General features: G+C 54.0%; 7 protein-coding genes across 7 annotated transcripts in view; 2 read left to right on the forward strand and 5 right to left on the reverse strand.

The window, feature by feature from the left end:
- The window catches only part of P152DRAFT_509035 (TPR repeat protein), a gene marked incomplete at both ends in the record, with an annotated part of 3,689 nt that extends 3,338 nt beyond the window's left edge, over nucleotides 1-351 (forward strand). Inside the window, one exon of the mRNA XM_033682612.1 lies at nucleotides 214-351. Coding sequence (XP_033531598.1) covers nucleotides 214-351 — 138 coding nt within the window. The remainder of the gene's footprint in view (nucleotides 1-213) is intronic.
- A 365-nt stretch (nucleotides 352-716) lies between these two features.
- Nucleotides 717-2,079, reverse strand: P152DRAFT_144640 (uncharacterized protein). Its single transcript, XM_033673883.1, has one exon. The coding sequence runs from the start codon at nucleotides 1,818-1,820 to the stop codon at nucleotides 831-833; it is 990 nt and encodes a 329-aa protein (XP_033531599.1). The 5' UTR covers nucleotides 1,821-2,079; the 3' UTR covers nucleotides 717-830.
- Nucleotides 2,080-2,921: 842 nt separating this feature from the next.
- On the reverse strand, nucleotides 2,922-6,003 carry P152DRAFT_144656 (uncharacterized protein). Its single transcript, XM_033673884.1, has 2 exons — nucleotides 5,560-6,003; nucleotides 2,922-5,506 (listed from the first exon to the last, which is right to left on the reverse strand). Exons 1-2 carry the CDS (start codon nucleotides 5,741-5,743, stop codon nucleotides 3,060-3,062), a joined length of 2,631 nt encoding a protein of 876 aa, XP_033531600.1. The 5' UTR covers nucleotides 5,744-6,003; the 3' UTR covers nucleotides 2,922-3,059.
- A 652-nt stretch (nucleotides 6,004-6,655) lies between these two features.
- Nucleotides 6,656-7,226, reverse strand: P152DRAFT_402481 (glucocorticoid receptor-like (DNA-binding domain); the record flags this gene model as incomplete). Its single annotated transcript, XM_033676655.1, has 3 exons — nucleotides 6,656-6,718; nucleotides 6,831-7,002; nucleotides 7,117-7,226. 3 exons carry the CDS (start codon nucleotides 7,224-7,226, stop codon nucleotides 6,656-6,658), a joined length of 345 nt encoding a protein of 114 aa, XP_033531601.1.
- A 659-nt stretch (nucleotides 7,227-7,885) lies between these two features.
- P152DRAFT_144667 (uncharacterized protein) lies at nucleotides 7,886-9,996 on the reverse strand. The gene is made up of 2 exons (XM_033673885.1): nucleotides 9,725-9,996; nucleotides 7,886-9,669 (listed from the first exon to the last, which is right to left on the reverse strand). Exons 1-2 carry the CDS (start codon nucleotides 9,825-9,827, stop codon nucleotides 7,937-7,939), a joined length of 1,836 nt encoding a protein of 611 aa, XP_033531602.1. The 5' UTR covers nucleotides 9,828-9,996; the 3' UTR covers nucleotides 7,886-7,936.
- A 1,062-nt stretch (nucleotides 9,997-11,058) lies between these two features.
- Nucleotides 11,059-13,433, forward strand: P152DRAFT_402461 (uncharacterized protein; the record flags this gene model as incomplete). The annotated part of the gene is made up of 3 exons (XM_033676653.1): nucleotides 11,059-11,563; nucleotides 11,734-12,500; nucleotides 12,726-13,433. The coding sequence occupies 3 exons, from the start codon at nucleotides 11,059-11,061 to the stop codon at nucleotides 13,431-13,433; spliced, it is 1,980 nt and encodes a 659-aa protein (XP_033531603.1).
- A 230-nt stretch (nucleotides 13,434-13,663) lies between these two features.
- P152DRAFT_422054 (Formyltransferase) lies at nucleotides 13,664-15,586 on the reverse strand. The gene is made up of 2 exons (XM_033677183.1): nucleotides 15,178-15,586; nucleotides 13,664-15,114 (listed from the first exon to the last, which is right to left on the reverse strand). Exons 1-2 carry the CDS (start codon nucleotides 15,518-15,520, stop codon nucleotides 13,754-13,756), a joined length of 1,704 nt encoding a protein of 567 aa, XP_033531604.1. The 5' UTR covers nucleotides 15,521-15,586; the 3' UTR covers nucleotides 13,664-13,753.
- Nucleotides 15,587-16,175: the final 589 nt, after the last annotated feature.

Consider the following 16,175-nt stretch of genomic DNA (forward strand, 5'->3'; position numbering starts at 1 on the left):
CTGAAACAGGAGTGTATCTTTTGTCAGGTCAGCCATCAACAGATCAGGAACTAAAGTCGAGCGGCACATCGAAAAGAAGACTTCTCGTAGGGCGGCTAAGAGGCCTTCTAAGAAAGGCCAAGTAATTAGCGACAGCGTTCCTATCGCAGTTTGTAGCCTCGGACTCCTAGAGCTGATGCCTTGGCCTGCGACAGTTATCTATGTATATGATAGATGCATAATCCTTTTATGCTTGCCTGGATTGTTATCGTCTCGATGGGAAGTGTCTACCTGCGTGGCGAACTGCGCAAACTTGCACGCTATAGCGATTACATCATTGAAAAGATTTCTAGCATCGTTATAGGACTCTAAGGCCTAGATAAGGGCCTTTAGTGAGTTATAAAAGCAACAAGAGCTCGATGGTGGTGGTATAGTGGCGGAATTCAGTTAAGCTATGAAGAGAAAATCTCCGGAAATCAGGCGAGAACGCGGCACTCCAACGTAATTTTCGCGGGTGAAGGTTTTCGAACAGCAAGGAATGACTACAGCACACAATTTATATACAACTATTGGAATTTCAATCTGTGTGCAGAGTCTGGCTTGCTCTGAAGTCAAAGTACCCATGGTTTAGCTCGGTACGTAGGGATGCCCGCCACATAGGGAGGGAGGTTACTTCTAATCATTGTGGTCCTGGGAACTGCTATTCAGGAGCGTGCCAGTAACTTACACTCAGGGGTCCTGGGGGAGAAGGGCAGATATAGCTTCTTGTGACAATAGACCCTTACAAAGACCATTCTAGCGTAACATTGTTTTCTAGAAACCAATCGATGCTCGTCTTTACCCCATCGTGATCAACCGCCCAGAATTTGTTCTGGACAAGCTCTGCCCACTTTTGTATAATCTGCAAGACGAGGAGAACGAGTGGGCCCCCAGGGGTAGCGTGGTGGTTGATAATCTAGGATCTTTCGGTTACTATCAACAGAATCGACAAGCCTGACTCCATCAGCGTAGCTTGCGTCCCCTGTCGTATAAAGACCAGCTCGACGAGAAACTGTAAACCTCGCAAATCCCTCCCTATCGGCGGAGCCAGCCCCCCCGGGATAAGGTATGGAGCATTCGGCCGGGAGAATAAGCGTCACAACTTCATTCCCGTCTGTATCCTCGTACCGGGGCAATCGTTGAGAATCGCGTGGTTCGGAAGAGTAAACTGCATGGAATAAGTCCGGAGTGAAATAGGTAACCCCCGGAGCAACATATTTGAATGAAGGCAATCGTGCCCGCGAAAGGAACGCTTTAGTAAATGAACTCAGCGTATACTGGTCGAGGATATTCGTCGGTAAGGGGTTTTCACGGCGGGACTCGGTAGTATGGCCAGGCATATTTGCCTCGATAACGTTTAAAAGAGTCTCCCATGCTTGAATAGCCTCTTCTAAGTCTTGGGTAGCCCACGGTACATAAGTAGGATTGTTACTAGAAAAGGAGAATTTTCCCCTTTCGAACTCGGAGAGCCACTTTCTAAGGATAGAGTCTAATGGCTTCCAATGCTCTTTCGGTGGCATCGGTTGGAAATCGTGGTGCCAATGAGCCAACAGCGTCTCCTGATCGAAGACGAGCCCATCATCTTCATAGCAACAGGAGCCACGATAAAGTCGTACAACAGAACTGTATTCGGGGTCTAATACTTCCAGATCGAAGAAAATACTTCCAGGAAACGGCTGACATGCAAAAGGCGTTAGCTCTGGGAATCGGTCATGGCTGTCCGAAATCATGTCAAATTGCGACAGCAATCGATTGGGAGCTCGATCATATTTGGGATGTCCAAAAGGTGCGGATACACTCATAATATAAGGTCTGTCAAGTTGCAACTAGTGGCTGTTTGGAGTTGTTCGGCCACAGGATGGACGAGTCGATTATGAAATGCACTGCAAGCTTCCGGTGAGAAGGGTTCATCCATTGTGACAACCTTGCTGATAAAACGTGTAAAGGATAACTAGCGAAAGATCCCATAAAGGGGTGTAATTGTTGCTAAGCCGTTGCAATCTATCGAATAGAACTGTCGCAGGCCAAAGGATTAGATCTAGGACCCTAAGGCTACTTTGGTTGAGTGCATTGCCCGTCACGTCGCCGAGCCCTAGCTTGCACTCGAACAGTGAATTTGGATATGGTACTGTGTGGGGTCAGAGTAATGAGTCAGTAATGAGTAATCCCCTAATCCGGTCAAATCGTGCACAGGCCCCAACAACCACGAGACGCGTCAAAACGACTCTAGATTTTAGATGATCAATATCTTCATCAATTTTAATGATGGAACGCTCAATTTTGGGTGAATTAGCGGCAATTGGCGTAAGGATGCAGATCTTACGCCAGAACAGCGATCCGCAATCATTACAATGGTCGACGCGGGCCTACTGTCTACTATAAATGAGCGATTGCGCGCGAGGTCAGATGCTCGCCCTCAACCATCGACGCGCTGCATAGGTGCAGGGATCACTCTGTATTTGACGACCATCAGTTGTATTTGCTTTGCAGCGCGCATTTAGCTTCTACACCGTTTCATGTCTGGATTTTCATCCACATACCGAGCACCTAGGACTAACGTAGAGCCCATACAATTATTAGTAATGATTCAATTGGCGTGGTTGACGTTTGAAATTCGATAGCATCATAGGCATATGCAACAAAGTTGGTGGGGACCGGGGCATGGCTCAATTCCAGGTTGGAGAGATCCATGGAGAGAGTATGGATAGAGTACCGTATCCATAAAGGAGTTCTGATTGGCGTCAGAGCATGGCAGATTAACTCCATAAAACGGCCTCATAAATGAAGCTCGACGAGGCCGCCGGCTACATAGGCGATTAGCCGAGCAGCTTTTCCATTATTCCAGTATGATACACCATCCTGTTACTAAAAGACCATCCGTAACCATACTATCCCAGATTCCCGAATGCAGCATCATCCAGTGTCCATGATGAATCCATGGGATCGCGTGGACTTCGAATTACTCCCGTTTTCTCTCGCAGATTTATGCTAAAGCACTGCATTCCCTGCCGATAACCCTATGAAACGCTCATGAATGTGCCTCAATCAATCTCCTTGTCGACCACCTCCCCGCGCGCCGGCGTTCCGCTTAGGCCTGCCGCCTCGATCAGGCTTTTCGGGACCTTCGCTCCGGCAATCATCACCATCTCCTCTTTGTCGTCATCTTTATCGTCCTCTTTATCCTCCTCCTTCTCTTCCTCCTTCTCTTCCTCCTTGTTCTTCGAGCCTGAGCTAGTTGCAGTAGCCCCACTGGACGACTTCTCGGGAGAGCCAGTGGGGACAGTGAGGCCGCCACCCAGACCTTTGAAGACCGCCTTCTCGTCCTCGTTATCTAGGCTGGCCTCGGATTGATCCGTCGGGGGAACTTGGGAAGGTTTCCCACCGTGCGTCGGTCCAGCGCCGCCGATTCCCATTCGACGATCGCCGACGTTGAGCAAGGGTCCACCAGAACCACGCCGGTGGCTTGCCGAGCCAGAAGGACCAGCGGAAGAGGGACATGCACTGCTTCTAATCGGGAGTACCGGGTGCGTATCCGGAGGCGAATGCCCCTCTCCAGTACCCTCAACCCCGATGGCAAAGCTCACGAGCCCTTCGTTCCGTCGGACGTAATCCTCCAGCCGCGTCGCGTACGATGTCTGGTCGGCTAGCTCATCGTCCTCCTCGTTCAAGCGCGCCTTCCCATGGTTGGCGTCACTCTCACGGAACTCCATGTGGAGAGGCGTGTCATCGTCATTGCCATCCGTTCCACCGGCATCGCCCTCTTCCGAACTAAGCGCCTCGGACGCGTCGTGGTACGTCTCGTCATTCGCCCTCGTTGCCATCTCTTCGAGACGCTTGGCGACGCGGTCGGGGATGACGAAACCCGGGTTGCGGTAGGTGCTCGGCTGCGGCTTGGTGAGGGAGATGTCTTCGAAGAAGGAGATGACCCGGCCGAGGAGAGAGGGGAAGACGCATTCTGCGACTTCGTGGTTGGGGCCGGCGGAAAGCATGGGGAACGCGGACGACTCGATGGCACCCGAGGAGGAGGAGATAGACACCATTGACGCGCTCGGATGGAGCGTACCGCATGCACGCCCCGGGGAGCTGAAAGTATTTCGACGACTCGTGGCATTGGGAGTCGCGGTGGTCAAGGTCCAGTGCGACGCTGGCGTGTTGTACGGAGGGGAGATGGTGGGCGTGGTGTCGGTGAGAGTCTCCTCGCTATCGTTCATATCGGCGAAATCTTGCACATGGACGCCTTCGGCTGGCGGGTGAATTGCCCCGGAGGGAAAATTCTCGGAGCGGAAGGCGGCAACTTGCGCGGCGGCGGCTTCTTGCGCTTGGGTTGGAGGGCTACCGGCACTGCTCTCGCTGGAGTCGAACACCGCATTTTCGCCAAGTCCCGTGCTGTTGAGTGCGTTGAGGTACGACACGATATTCTCGGTCTGGTCGGCCGAGTTGTCAGAAAGGCGCTGCTCCTTGTTCATAATCTCCGTCCAGAAGACCCTTCCAGTTTCTAGTGCATCAATCTTCTCCTTGCTGGAATTTCCATCAATATTCCTCCCTCGTACCAAGGCTGCATCGGAATCCACGACTGACTTGGGCTGGCTGATCGAGTTGGGCGGAATTGAGAGAGGAGTATCTAAGATTTCATCATCTCGAACCCATGAACGGGTACGGCGCGCTAGGAAGGTCGCGAGGTTGATTTCCTCGATTTCGCTGCAGCAGACCTCGCTTGGGTTGATCAGCGCCATACCGGAGAGTTGACCAACGTAGTCCAGATATTCTTCCTTGAGAAAATCCATCAGGATGTCCGCCCCGTCGTAGAGCCCGACAACGTAGACTTCGGCCCCGTTCGCAACAAAGGTAGGGTCAGCGACGACCTGTTTGAACACGGAGCTGATATGGTCTTGGACGGTCTTGTGTCCTTCCACCAGATTGTACTCCTCGTCAATGTTATGTGCGGGATGGACGGCGGAACTACGTCGACGCGCCATCCATGACTGCTGGGACATGTTCTCCTTCATCTGGAACGAGTAGAGTCGTCCACCTGGGTTGAGGATAACAATACCCGGGATGCCGTCGTCCTCATCGGCTGCGGTAGCAGTCTTTGTACCTCCGGGCTTCTCGCCGTTCGCACTATCGATTGGGTCGGGTTCTGTCTCATCGAAGATCTCTCCCGCCTTCGACTTCCCATCTTTCTTGCAGTAAAACTGCTTGCTGCGGCGGATGAGTTCCTGAACGACACCGGCCACGCTCCCTTTGTTGATGCCGCCTTCGCCGCACAAAATCCTGTAGGCGAGGACTCCGAAGTCCTGTAGCTGATCATTGACCAGGATCAAGACCCGTTTCTTCAGTCGAAGTTTCTCAGGGTCGGTGGCGTAGATGGCGACATGTGGGCCATCGGGCTTTTCCACGCTGGGGATCTTGTTCGCGTCGAACGGGTACATATAGAGCTTTCGGATGCAGAGTCCAAGGAGACGCCGCTCGACCTCAAGGCGGATGCATTCTGGAGATCTCGTGAGTATGACATTTCCTTTGAATGGATGTCGAATCACTCACTGTGCATTGCTTCCCGTTGCACCTCGTTCCATCGCCAAATGTCAGTGATGTAGAACTGAAATTTCTCATCGGGTTTGTCGATCTTGCGAATTTTGTCGTCTTCCGTGATGTAATAACCCAATTCCTTCAGGTTGGCAGGGAACTCTGGGTCTTTGGGCAGACCATCCTCCATGAGGCGGAACATGATGACGAATTTGGTGTAGCGATTGTTTTGCAGAAGAGGATAACGAAAGATGAAAGATGAAAGATGAAAGACGTAAACGGAGGTAGAAGTGTTTAGAGAGAAGGAATAAGTGAATGTGACATGACCATTGCCTGAAGGAGGCAGACCATCAAAACGAACTACAGAAAGTGGATTGAGTGAATTTCCAGGACGGACTTCCTTCTTCCGCACGCTTCCAATGTCTCAGTTCTTATAAGCACAAATTCCGTTCGTTTATAAAAGCCCTACCTCTCCTTGGGACTCATGCCGGTTGCGTAACGTGGAAATCTAGGCCCCAGAGAAACTCCGCACTTAACCAGCTTGCCGCCTGTGGAGGAAGGTGTCACAGTTGCCCGACAACTTGGCCCTGGAAGTAGCGGAGGGCGATTCAGTTGGGTCCAGTCGGAGTATTGGATCCGGCTCAAGGGAATGGGGAAAGCGGAGTTGATGTGTAAAGCGAAGCGAGTGAGAAAAATAACAATCACGAATGACCAAACGGGAAGATGGCGATCGGATTGACAGCGTCGTTGTTTGTGCGACCACCGCGGCAGGATTGCTTGGGAACTGTTGGTTGTTTGACGCAAGACAGCGTGATTCTTCCGATCATTCAATGCGCATCTGACCGCTTTGGCCGTTCACACATTCAAGCAAAAAAAGCCGAAGAAAGGAGGAGCGCAATACAATGGAGCGAACAGAGACACCAGTAGAAGGTAGGAGAATCACGGCAAGCTGCAGCAATATGCGAAGTTTTCCGCGGTTCCAATGCGGAGATGGCCACCTTGATTCTTCCGCTCCCTTTTGTACAGAAGGATGTCCGACCCAAACGCCGCCCCATGCCTTTCTTTATACAGTGTATCTCTCCTCGTCTATGCCACCCATGGTCGTGCTCCGACTTTACCAGCTCGCTTTCTTAACACCAGGAAGATGTCCCTTCAATGCATGTAATCGAAATTGAAACTGTAGCCATAGTTGTTAGTAAATTTTCCATGCCTTCTCTCATCCAGAGCACCGCAGTCGCATCCTGTGGTTGCTTCTCCGATCGACCGTCATGGGCATCGAGTGTACGTACCCTGGCCAACCTAAAATCGCTCATTACGCCTCTGCCTCTCCCTGAAGCAATACAGCGATTCTTAATCTGTGTCGGGTTCGTGTAGGAATGCATCTGCGTGAGCTTCAACTGCGCGATCGTTCGGGTTCGAGGAGAGAGGGTGGTGTTCCGGATCATGTATCGAAGGGCTTGTCTGTTGGTTCAACACCCGCATCAGTTACGAGTCCAATATTATTTCCGGCTGCCTCCTCCGGACTGGTTCCAAAGACGATTGACGACGATGCAGGAGACTGGGGATAAGACATACCGCTCCGTCTCATGCTCCGCAAAGACTTTCCGCTTCGTATGATCGCGGATCACTTTGGCATTGATGAAGCTGCCAATGTCCAGCTTCTTCGCGCGGAAGATGGCCTTCATGACTTCGGAACTCCGGGAATCTGCCGCTGGACTGTGTAGTTGGACCTAGCCTGTATGGGTTGTCGAAGATGCGATCAGCAGCTCACGATGTGACGATGTGCTGCGAACACAACGAGGGAAGGTGAATTGGTGAATTGCAAAGAAATGATTGGCTGACATAATGCGCTAGCCCCTTTGGGATGCAGCACGACCGATTGCACAGATACGCGTCTCTGAGTGGCCTATATATTACACCATACCAAAATGGGGAAATCCAAAGAATTAGTAAGACGTACCTCTACCCTCGGTCGACCTCGAGCTCGACTTTTTGATTTCCTATTTAGGAAGGACATTTTTCCCATTTTAGATTTCCTATTTAGGAAGTCACAGCCCCAACCCCAAGTCCCCAACACAACGACCTGCACGTGACAACCGCCAACTCCCACTGCCCACCGCGCCCACCGCCACCCCAACCGCCTCGATCATTGCCAATCCTCAGCTGCAGTCATGCTGGAAAGGTTTGCCTACTCCTGCGCAAACAAATGGATTCAAGCACACTTACCATTTAGATGTAAACTTCGAGTAGGCATTTCTATTCCAAAGCACAACACAAAAATATGTATGATATGATGGTAGTGACATCGTAGACGGTATTTAAATACTTGTCGCGCGCTGCCTATGATCCTACAAGTAATTAAGTACAGTAGCTGAATAACAGGCTCACACCCGCTCTACTTTCGAGCTTTCTTCACGCTCCCTCTCGAGCCTCGACTAGCCTGACTCAGCACGCTTGCACTTCGTTTCCGTCCTGCTCTGGTGACTGTCGAAAGTGAGCCAGCGGATGTGGGTCTCAGCTTCTCCTCCTCTGGCTCTTCCCGTGCTTGTGGTTCTGTAGCATCTGGTTCATCCCCGGCATCAGAATCCTCCTCGTTCGCTTGATTCCCTCCCCCATCTGCATCCGCCTCTGCTTCGCTTTCGGCATCCTTCTCCTCGTCCGCTCCATTTCCATTCTGTTCGACATTCTCCACCTTCATCTTCGGATTCCCTTCCTCCCCCGTACTCAACCCCAACCGCTCCGCCCGCACCTTCTCCGCCACCTGAATCTCCCCCTCCTCCCGCTCCGCCGTCTTCCTCGCCTCCAACAACCGCCCAATCCCCGCCACCACCTTCTCAAACGCTTCGCACACCCGGCTCGTCGGCAGCTGGATCAGGTCCGGAATTCCCAGCTCCGCCAGCGCGGCCGCGATCTTCTGCGTCTGCACCCCTGACTTCGCCTGTCGCATCTTGAGCACCTTATCGCTCCGGAATGTCACCCCAGACGCTAACCGGTCGTGCGTGGTGATGCCGTAGCGCGCTTCCTGGCGCGGCGAGATAGTGCGGACAGGCGTGGGCGCCGCACCGGCGGACACGGAGCCTTTCTTTTGTGAGGCGGAGAGGCTTTCGCGGTGGCCGGCGGACACGGGCGTCGTAGTGTTGCCGCCGGCGGCGGTGGAGGGGGAGCCGTTGGCTGCATCGCCCATGCCAAGGCTGAGTCGTGCGGGGACACCACCGGGACCGGGCAGACGTTTGCGCATGCGCTCGGTTTGGATCAGGGCGGAGAACAGGGTGGAGAGGCCCTGGCTCGTCTGATACTGTGCGGGGGATGCCACCGAATGTGGATATTCGAGACGCGTCCGCAGCTCGGCGCGTTCGAGGTCGAAGCGCTGCGAGTTCGCGACGATGCGCTGGAGTTCGGCGAGGAGATGTTCTTCTTCTTTGACTTCGTCAGCGTTACGGGTGAGGAGGGAGTCGGCGACACGCTTGCGGTCGGAGGCGGTTTTAGGGTTGAAGGAACGGAGGGTTTCGTGGAGGGCGAATTCGGTTTCGTTCATGTTGGAGAGGCCGCCGCGGGTGGACAGTTCCATCGACTTGGCCCAGATGGTGTAGTAGCGTTTCTTGAGTTCCTCCATACTGCGGGGTTTGATGAGTGAGGTTTGGGGTTCTTCGGTGGGTGTCGAGGAGTCGCTGCTCGGAGGGCGATAGTCGTATCGATCAGCGATTAAAGGCCATCGATGGTAGTACTCTTTGACGACATCCACGAGGTAGTCGGTCTCCTCCTTCGTCCAATTCTCGTCGTGGAAATGGGTTTCGTACTGTGAGTCGTCGTAGCTTGCGCCGGTGATTTCGATATCGTACTTTGCGAAGTCATAGGTGACTTCTAACTCCGGTTCCGGGCTCTCTGCGTCTTCTTCGGTTTCGCCGCTTGCCATCGGTTTCGGCGTCGCCTTCTCGTCCGTCCGTCTCCAGTGGCGGAGTACCAAACCATCTTTGCGGGCCGGATTTGTGAAAGGTTTGTGTTTCCATTTCCTCACGACGAGATCGCTTCGTATTCGATTCGGCTTGTAGGCCTTGCTACTATCTGCTAGAACGACTGGAGGGACGCCGCGTTCACCCATCAAAGCCTGAACCTCTCGGCTGATGCCAGCTATTGGAATCACCTTTTAGTACTGATTTTCCTATTTCAAAAAGCGAGTCCTTACTTAGTCGCGGTCGTGGTTGCGCCGGTCGATGTTCTTTGATGACGGGTTTAGGACCAGCAGCCCCAAGGCCCATGATCTCGCGCATATCTTTGCTGGTCGCCATGATGAATGGTTGGGCGTGCGCAGCCCAACTCGGGGATTGTATTGTGAGATATCGAGCAAGAGCTTAATGGTTGGTGATAGGATTCACTCATTCACTCATGAACCGATGGACGCGATCGAGATCCATCAGAGGATCCCTCGTCCAAGTCGTTGAGGCGACAAGGTAACAAGGCAACATTTTAGAGCCAGGAAATATATTAATGCCTTATTGCCTGCCAATTTCTGCAAGGCACCAACACGTGGCTCCCCACATCACGTGCATCAGATGTTCAATCATCGCAGCTGCAATTGAATCATTGATGTCGAATGTTCACAATCAATGCTTTCTAGTTGATTCCAATGCTGGTAGTCCGAAGATATCAGGCGGATAGATACCTATATTAACTGTCAGATTTTATTTTAACTAGAGCCATAATTCATGTCGGCCATCGGGTTTCAAATACCTCCAACAATCCAACAGTCCAACAGAGACTCAGAAGCGCCGACTCCCGACCCGTCCCAACTCTAAAGAGCCGCCCGCCGACTTGCCAGCATATCCAGACTGGACTTCAATCTATCGAAGCAAAAGGTTAGGTCTTCTAATTCTCTCCTTGGAACTTTGACCGTCCTCTATTATCACCCCCTTTTCAACCGGCACGCCAGCGGTATTGAGACTCGAGTCTCGACCTAGACCCAGTTCCGTGCCATGCCATAGCCGTCATAGCCGTCATAGCAGAGATACGACCCTGGATCCGGTTGATCGAGATACCCCAGTCCGCGCCGCAATCCAGACCAGGAACACTCCCGGTTCAACAATAACAATCAACAGGGGATAGTCGAGCTATGTGAAAGTTGAGCGCAAGCATCGTGGCGAAGTCAGGATACCGGGTAGAAGTATCTGCAACCTCGCTGGTTATTTTCGGATTCTCGTCCGACCGCATTACCGCTCCTTGAATTCGTGCGGGTTGCGCCAGTCACCCTCCATCGCGAAGGAACGTGAACATTCCGCGGTTAAAGAAGCCGCTCACGCTATTTGGCTGCATCCTACCGGTCCGGCAAACTAAAGACCAACGTGCGGATTGAAGATCTCAAAGGGGACCAGTCATCTCCTCACCTTACACAAATTTCACATTCGGTGGTGTAATTACCGCGCTTCCCCGGACTTCTCTCATTCACACACCCTATCCTCCGACATCCACTCGAAGCGCTGCATCCTCAACCTCCCTCCCACACCTGGGCACCCGAACCCAGGCATGTCGATGGCTCTAGCACCGCCGGTTATCCCTCCACATTTACGCGCCGATCCCAACTACGACAGCGATATGAACACCATTCCAGATCCACGGACCCCGAGTCCGCTGTCCGGACATCCGGCACAAGCATTGTCGCGAACCGATTCGGGGTCAGAGGAGGGCGCGATTCAAAATGAGGTCTCGGTATTGACGACCAAGTTGATCAATGCCATGAATCACCAGACGAACCTGGATGATTCGTTGCAGCAGACGCGGCATGAGTTAGAGCAGGCGATGGAGAAGCTGAAGACGCTGGAGGCAGAGAATAAACGGCACAAAGTGTCAGTGCAAGAGGGGGTGCTGATCAAGAGGGAGGACGTAGAGAAGACGGACACGAAGCTTAGGAATGACCTGGCGGAGGAGCGGGAGAGGAGGATAGCGTCAGAGAAGACGAAGGACAAAATCGAGAAGGAGTTGGAAGAGCTGAGTGCGAACCTGTTTACGCAAGCGAATAATGTAAGACAAAGTGGACAGTTTGAGGACAAGCTTATACTAACCATAGACAGATGGTGGCGCAGGAACGGGTTAAAACACAGGAGCAACAAGAATCTTTCGACCGCCGAGCTGAAGGGTTGAAGTCGCAATGGAAGCGAGAAGTGGAAGATCTCCGAAGACAATCACAACAACAGCTCAAAGATACGAAAGAAAAGAATCAGCGCGACATGGACGAGCTCAAGACCCAGTCCGATCGCACCGCCTCACACCTGCGCGCTCAGCTACGCGAAGCGGAAGACCTCGTCAAGCAACATCAGTCCCAGCTCACCGACCTGAAAACCGTATTGCAATCCATATCCGAGTCTGGATCCCCCTCTCAATCCTCACCAACGACACCTCATGCAACACCCGCTCCTCCCACCCCAACCATCCGCCAACCTGACTTTGACGCCGCCAAACACGCGACGTTCAAGCCCGCAATCATCTCACAAGCATCTGTCACACCGTCCACGGCACTCACCCTCCCCGACCTCCTCCAACCCGTCCTCCGCACCGATCTGCATTCTTACGATGATTTCTCCACTCTACTCCGAACTAGCCGTACCCTCCCGCCCACTTCCCTCCCTTCGCCCCCACCGCAACCCTCTTCCGTCTCCGCGCCCGCCAGCCGAGCGTCCTCCGGGAATTACACCGCCATGGCGCATGCCATCTCTCTCGCACACCCCATATCCCCTCCTTCCCCGACCACCGGCTCCTCACCTACCCTCCACCCCTCCAACCCCGATACTCTCGCCCCCGGCAGCCAACTCCACCACCAACTCCTCACCTCCACCCTCAAGGACAGCAAATTCTACAAGCGCGTCCTCACTGAAGACATCGACCCCACACTCCGCCTCGACCTCGCCCCCGGCCTCTCCTTCTTCGCCCGCCGCACCGTCATGGCCGCCCTCGCCGCCGGCACCCTCGTCGTCGAACCCTTCGGCCCCCCTCCCGCCAAAAACGCCACCTCCCCCCAAACCCCCGGCACCTCCAAGCGCCGTAGCCTCGGCATGCTCGGCGCCGACGCCCACGCCTCCGCCGAGCGTCTCAACGGCCGCAATCGCGGCCTCACCCACGACTCTGCTGCCACCGGCCCCCCCGAGCGACCCGAGCGATCCGGCATGGCGCTCAGCCTGACGACCGCGGCGGAGAAGTTCCTCCCTCGGAACCACGGGCCGGTCCACCCGTGCGCGCTGTGCGGGGAGAACCGGAAGGTGGTGACCGGGGCGGATAAGCGGGGCGGGGGATACGTGGACGAGGCGTACGCACGGCGGCACTGTTTCCGGGTGAGCGAGGAGGGGGAGCGGACGAAGTATCCGTTGTGTGGGTACTGCGTCGCGCGGGTGCGAGCTGCGGCAGAGCTGGTGGCGTTTTTGCGAAGGGGGGTGGGGGGACATTTGACGGGGGGCACGCAGGGAGCGGAAGATCGGGAGAAGGAGAAGGAGGTGACCGGGCGGCTGTGGGAGGAGTGCGTGCGGTTGCGGGAGAGGATGTTTTGGGCGAGGATCGGGGGTGGGGTGGTGCCGAAGATCGAAGTGGATGGGGAGGGGAAGGCGGAGGGGCGGTTGGACGAGGCGGAAACGAGGGACATGACGCTCCGGGTTAGTAGTGAGAGTGCGCGGACAGGCAACACGGTCGGTAGCGGGGAAGCGTTGGATTCGGTTGTCGAGGATCGCGCGGTCGAGGAGAAAGGGGAGAGGGAAGATCGGGAGCGGGAACAGCATCAGAAGGATGATGTGTCGAGCGGGAGCGTCAGCCCGTCGTTTGGGACGCCAGACGATGAGAAGGAGAACGAGCCGGTTAGCCCATTGGAAGAGAGACGAGCAACCGATGTGAAGCTTCCAGGGGCGTTCGCCGGCTAATCTTGGGACGCGTTCCGGCTAATGTTTAACCGGGGTGACGGATGGAAGTTGCATTGGTACCTGGTGATTCGGTTCTGCCAAAGAGTGCCTTATGAGAGATGGGGAAAGGCTTTTGTATGATAACGGATGTGATTGGAACGGGACTGCGAAGCAGCTAATGAAGGCGACGCCGGTCATATATATCTCTAGCATTCGAGGAAAGCAGCGCAGTTGGTGATTATATAGAAATAAGCTGCTTAGCATAGCTCCTAATCAAAAAATATTCTACATATGCTATCAGGCGAAACTATGTCCGTCGGTCTATGTACAATTGCTCGACTTTACAATTCCGTACTCTGGGTATTTCGGACCTTCTCCCACTTCGTCAGCAATAGCTTCCACCCATCAGCATCCACGTCACACAAGTATCTCCGTTTTCCAACCCGCTCCATTCGCCTCGCCTCCGCATCCCCATTATCTCCACCGATCGTCCCGTTCATAACCCTTACCTTCATCCCGCCATCCCTCCCCATCATCTCCTGCGCCAACGTCTGTAACCCCTGCCCTCTCAACCCACTGTCGACGGTCGCGGACTCGGGGATGAGTAGCGTCCTAGCTACAGGCGGATAGCGCGCATCATCGCCCTCCGTCCCATGTACGTCTCCCAGGCCGCCGATCGCGAACAGCACCGGGACACCGTCATCGGACGGTGTCGGCTCGCTCCACGGCAGCAGCACCGGGTCCCCGGGTCGTAGAAAACCCGGTACCTTCACCCATCCGACGCTCCCATCGCGACACGGCACCGCGATCCCGGTCTCGTTGTCCGCAGTGCTCGTCGGATTGACGGTATGCCAGAGCGGTGTTGGACCTGGCGATGGAACCGAGATATGTTGGAAGATGACGCGTTTCGCTCCGTGGACCTTCGCCACGAGACCCGAGTTTTCGGACGGGTTTGATTGATCGGAGGAGGGGTGAGGGCTCACCTGGTCCATGCAAGCGTCGTACGTCGTGGTGTCCCAGAGGTTCGCGAGGATGCGGGAACGGCGCGCTATGTGGCGAGCGGACATGGTGGGCCAGGCGATGCGGCGGTCTGAGGGGGTGATTTTGGGGGCGTGGGAGATGATGAGGCGGCGGGGAGATTCGGCCTCTGCCTCTGTTTCTGCATGAACGGATGGCGCGGTGGGTAGGGGCTGGGCTGGGTCGACGTTCGTGCTTGACTCTGCCGGCTGGGTATCGCTCGATTCTACGACAGTGACACCGTGGCTATCGACGTCTGACTGTCTTCGCACAAACTTCCTCCCATCAATCACGGCGCCCAGTACCCTCGCCCCCTCTTCCGTGACCGATCCTACTAACTCCTCCACGCTCATGCCCTCCTCAACCTTTACCCACCGCTGCGCCACTACCGTCCCTGTATCCATGCTCGTCTCATGCAGCCTCTGCACGGTCACACCCGTCCACTCCCGTCCTTGCAACAGCGCATGGTGGATGGGTCCGGCGCCAGGTAGGTCGGGGAGAAGGGACGGGTGGAGATTGATGCCGCCGTGTTTTGCGAGTCGTAAAAGGCGCGGAGGGACCAAAAGGCCGAAGGAAGCGGTGATGATGAGGGAGGGGGAGGTCGGTGGTGTCCATTTGGTGAATGTATCAGCGGGGAGGACGTGGAGAGGGAGGTTGTGGGATTGGGCGAATATCTTGAGCGGGACTGGAAGTTAATGCTGTTAGCATGACCAACTCAGTAGGAATACCGTGTGCCTGGTATTTTTACCGTCTCGTATCTCCTTCAGCCCTCGACCAACTCGCTTCCCAGGTCGACAGACCACGGACACTGACCCGACCGTCCCATCTTCTACCCGCTTGAGGACCGCTTGAAGGGCCGCGATACTGAAATGATCGGATCCACAGAACAGAATATGCGGCTTGTCGTCTTCGATGTGCGTTTTATTATGAGACCATCTCGTCTGTCCGAAAGACCATGCGACCAATGCCCTCTCGTTTCCTCTCAGGTCCAGAGGAGAGGACCGGGCTGCGGATGCCCATCCAGGGCTACACGATGAAGCATGTCGAAGGATTGGGCGGAGGCAGGGTACAATTGACCTCGCTCTAGACATGTCTGTTCATTGTTATCAATCCTGACTAGATCTCAGTGAGACACGGCGTCTCTTCTCCAGAATATGGGTTTCATTATTTCATATCTGTCATGGCTCGTCGCCGACCGAACATCACCGGCGCCCTCACCAAACTAAATTTAAGCTTAACTGAATTATCCCAGGCGAACAGGGGTCGTTTGTTTACATCTAACCGGAGTAAGTTAGCATCATACAGGACTTGTTCAGGTCATATCCTTCGTATGTATCTCCTTGTCTGCACGTTTCATAACTTTGCCGTGTATTCGGTCTTTGAGAAAGAGTGGTGGTTAGGGCTGGACACGAATAAGGATTTTGGCTATTCGTATTCGACTTTTCCCTGGGAACGATTATTCGTATTCGACTAAATTTCGAGACGTTTTATTCGTATTATTCGCGAATATTCGTAAATAATGCCAAGACTTATTCGGCAAAAGCCGAGCCAATGAATGAATGCCCAGCAGTCGCGACTTTTGTTTACCCAACATGCTCCAACTAGAGGATTTGAGCTCTAAGAGATACAAAGCATATCAATATGTTGCAACTTCTTTCTTAATATGGATGACTTATCCATGTCTCTTGGGAAGCGCCGTCTTCGCTCCGAGAGAGTTGATTATCATCTTCTTAATGATGGCAGTGA

Source organism: Eremomyces bilateralis (assembly GCF_010015585.1).
Source record: "Eremomyces bilateralis CBS 781.70 unplaced genomic scaffold P152scaffold_21, whole genome shotgun sequence".
NCBI classification, from domain to species: domain Eukaryota; kingdom Fungi; phylum Ascomycota; class Dothideomycetes; order Eremomycetales; family Eremomycetaceae; genus Eremomyces; species Eremomyces bilateralis.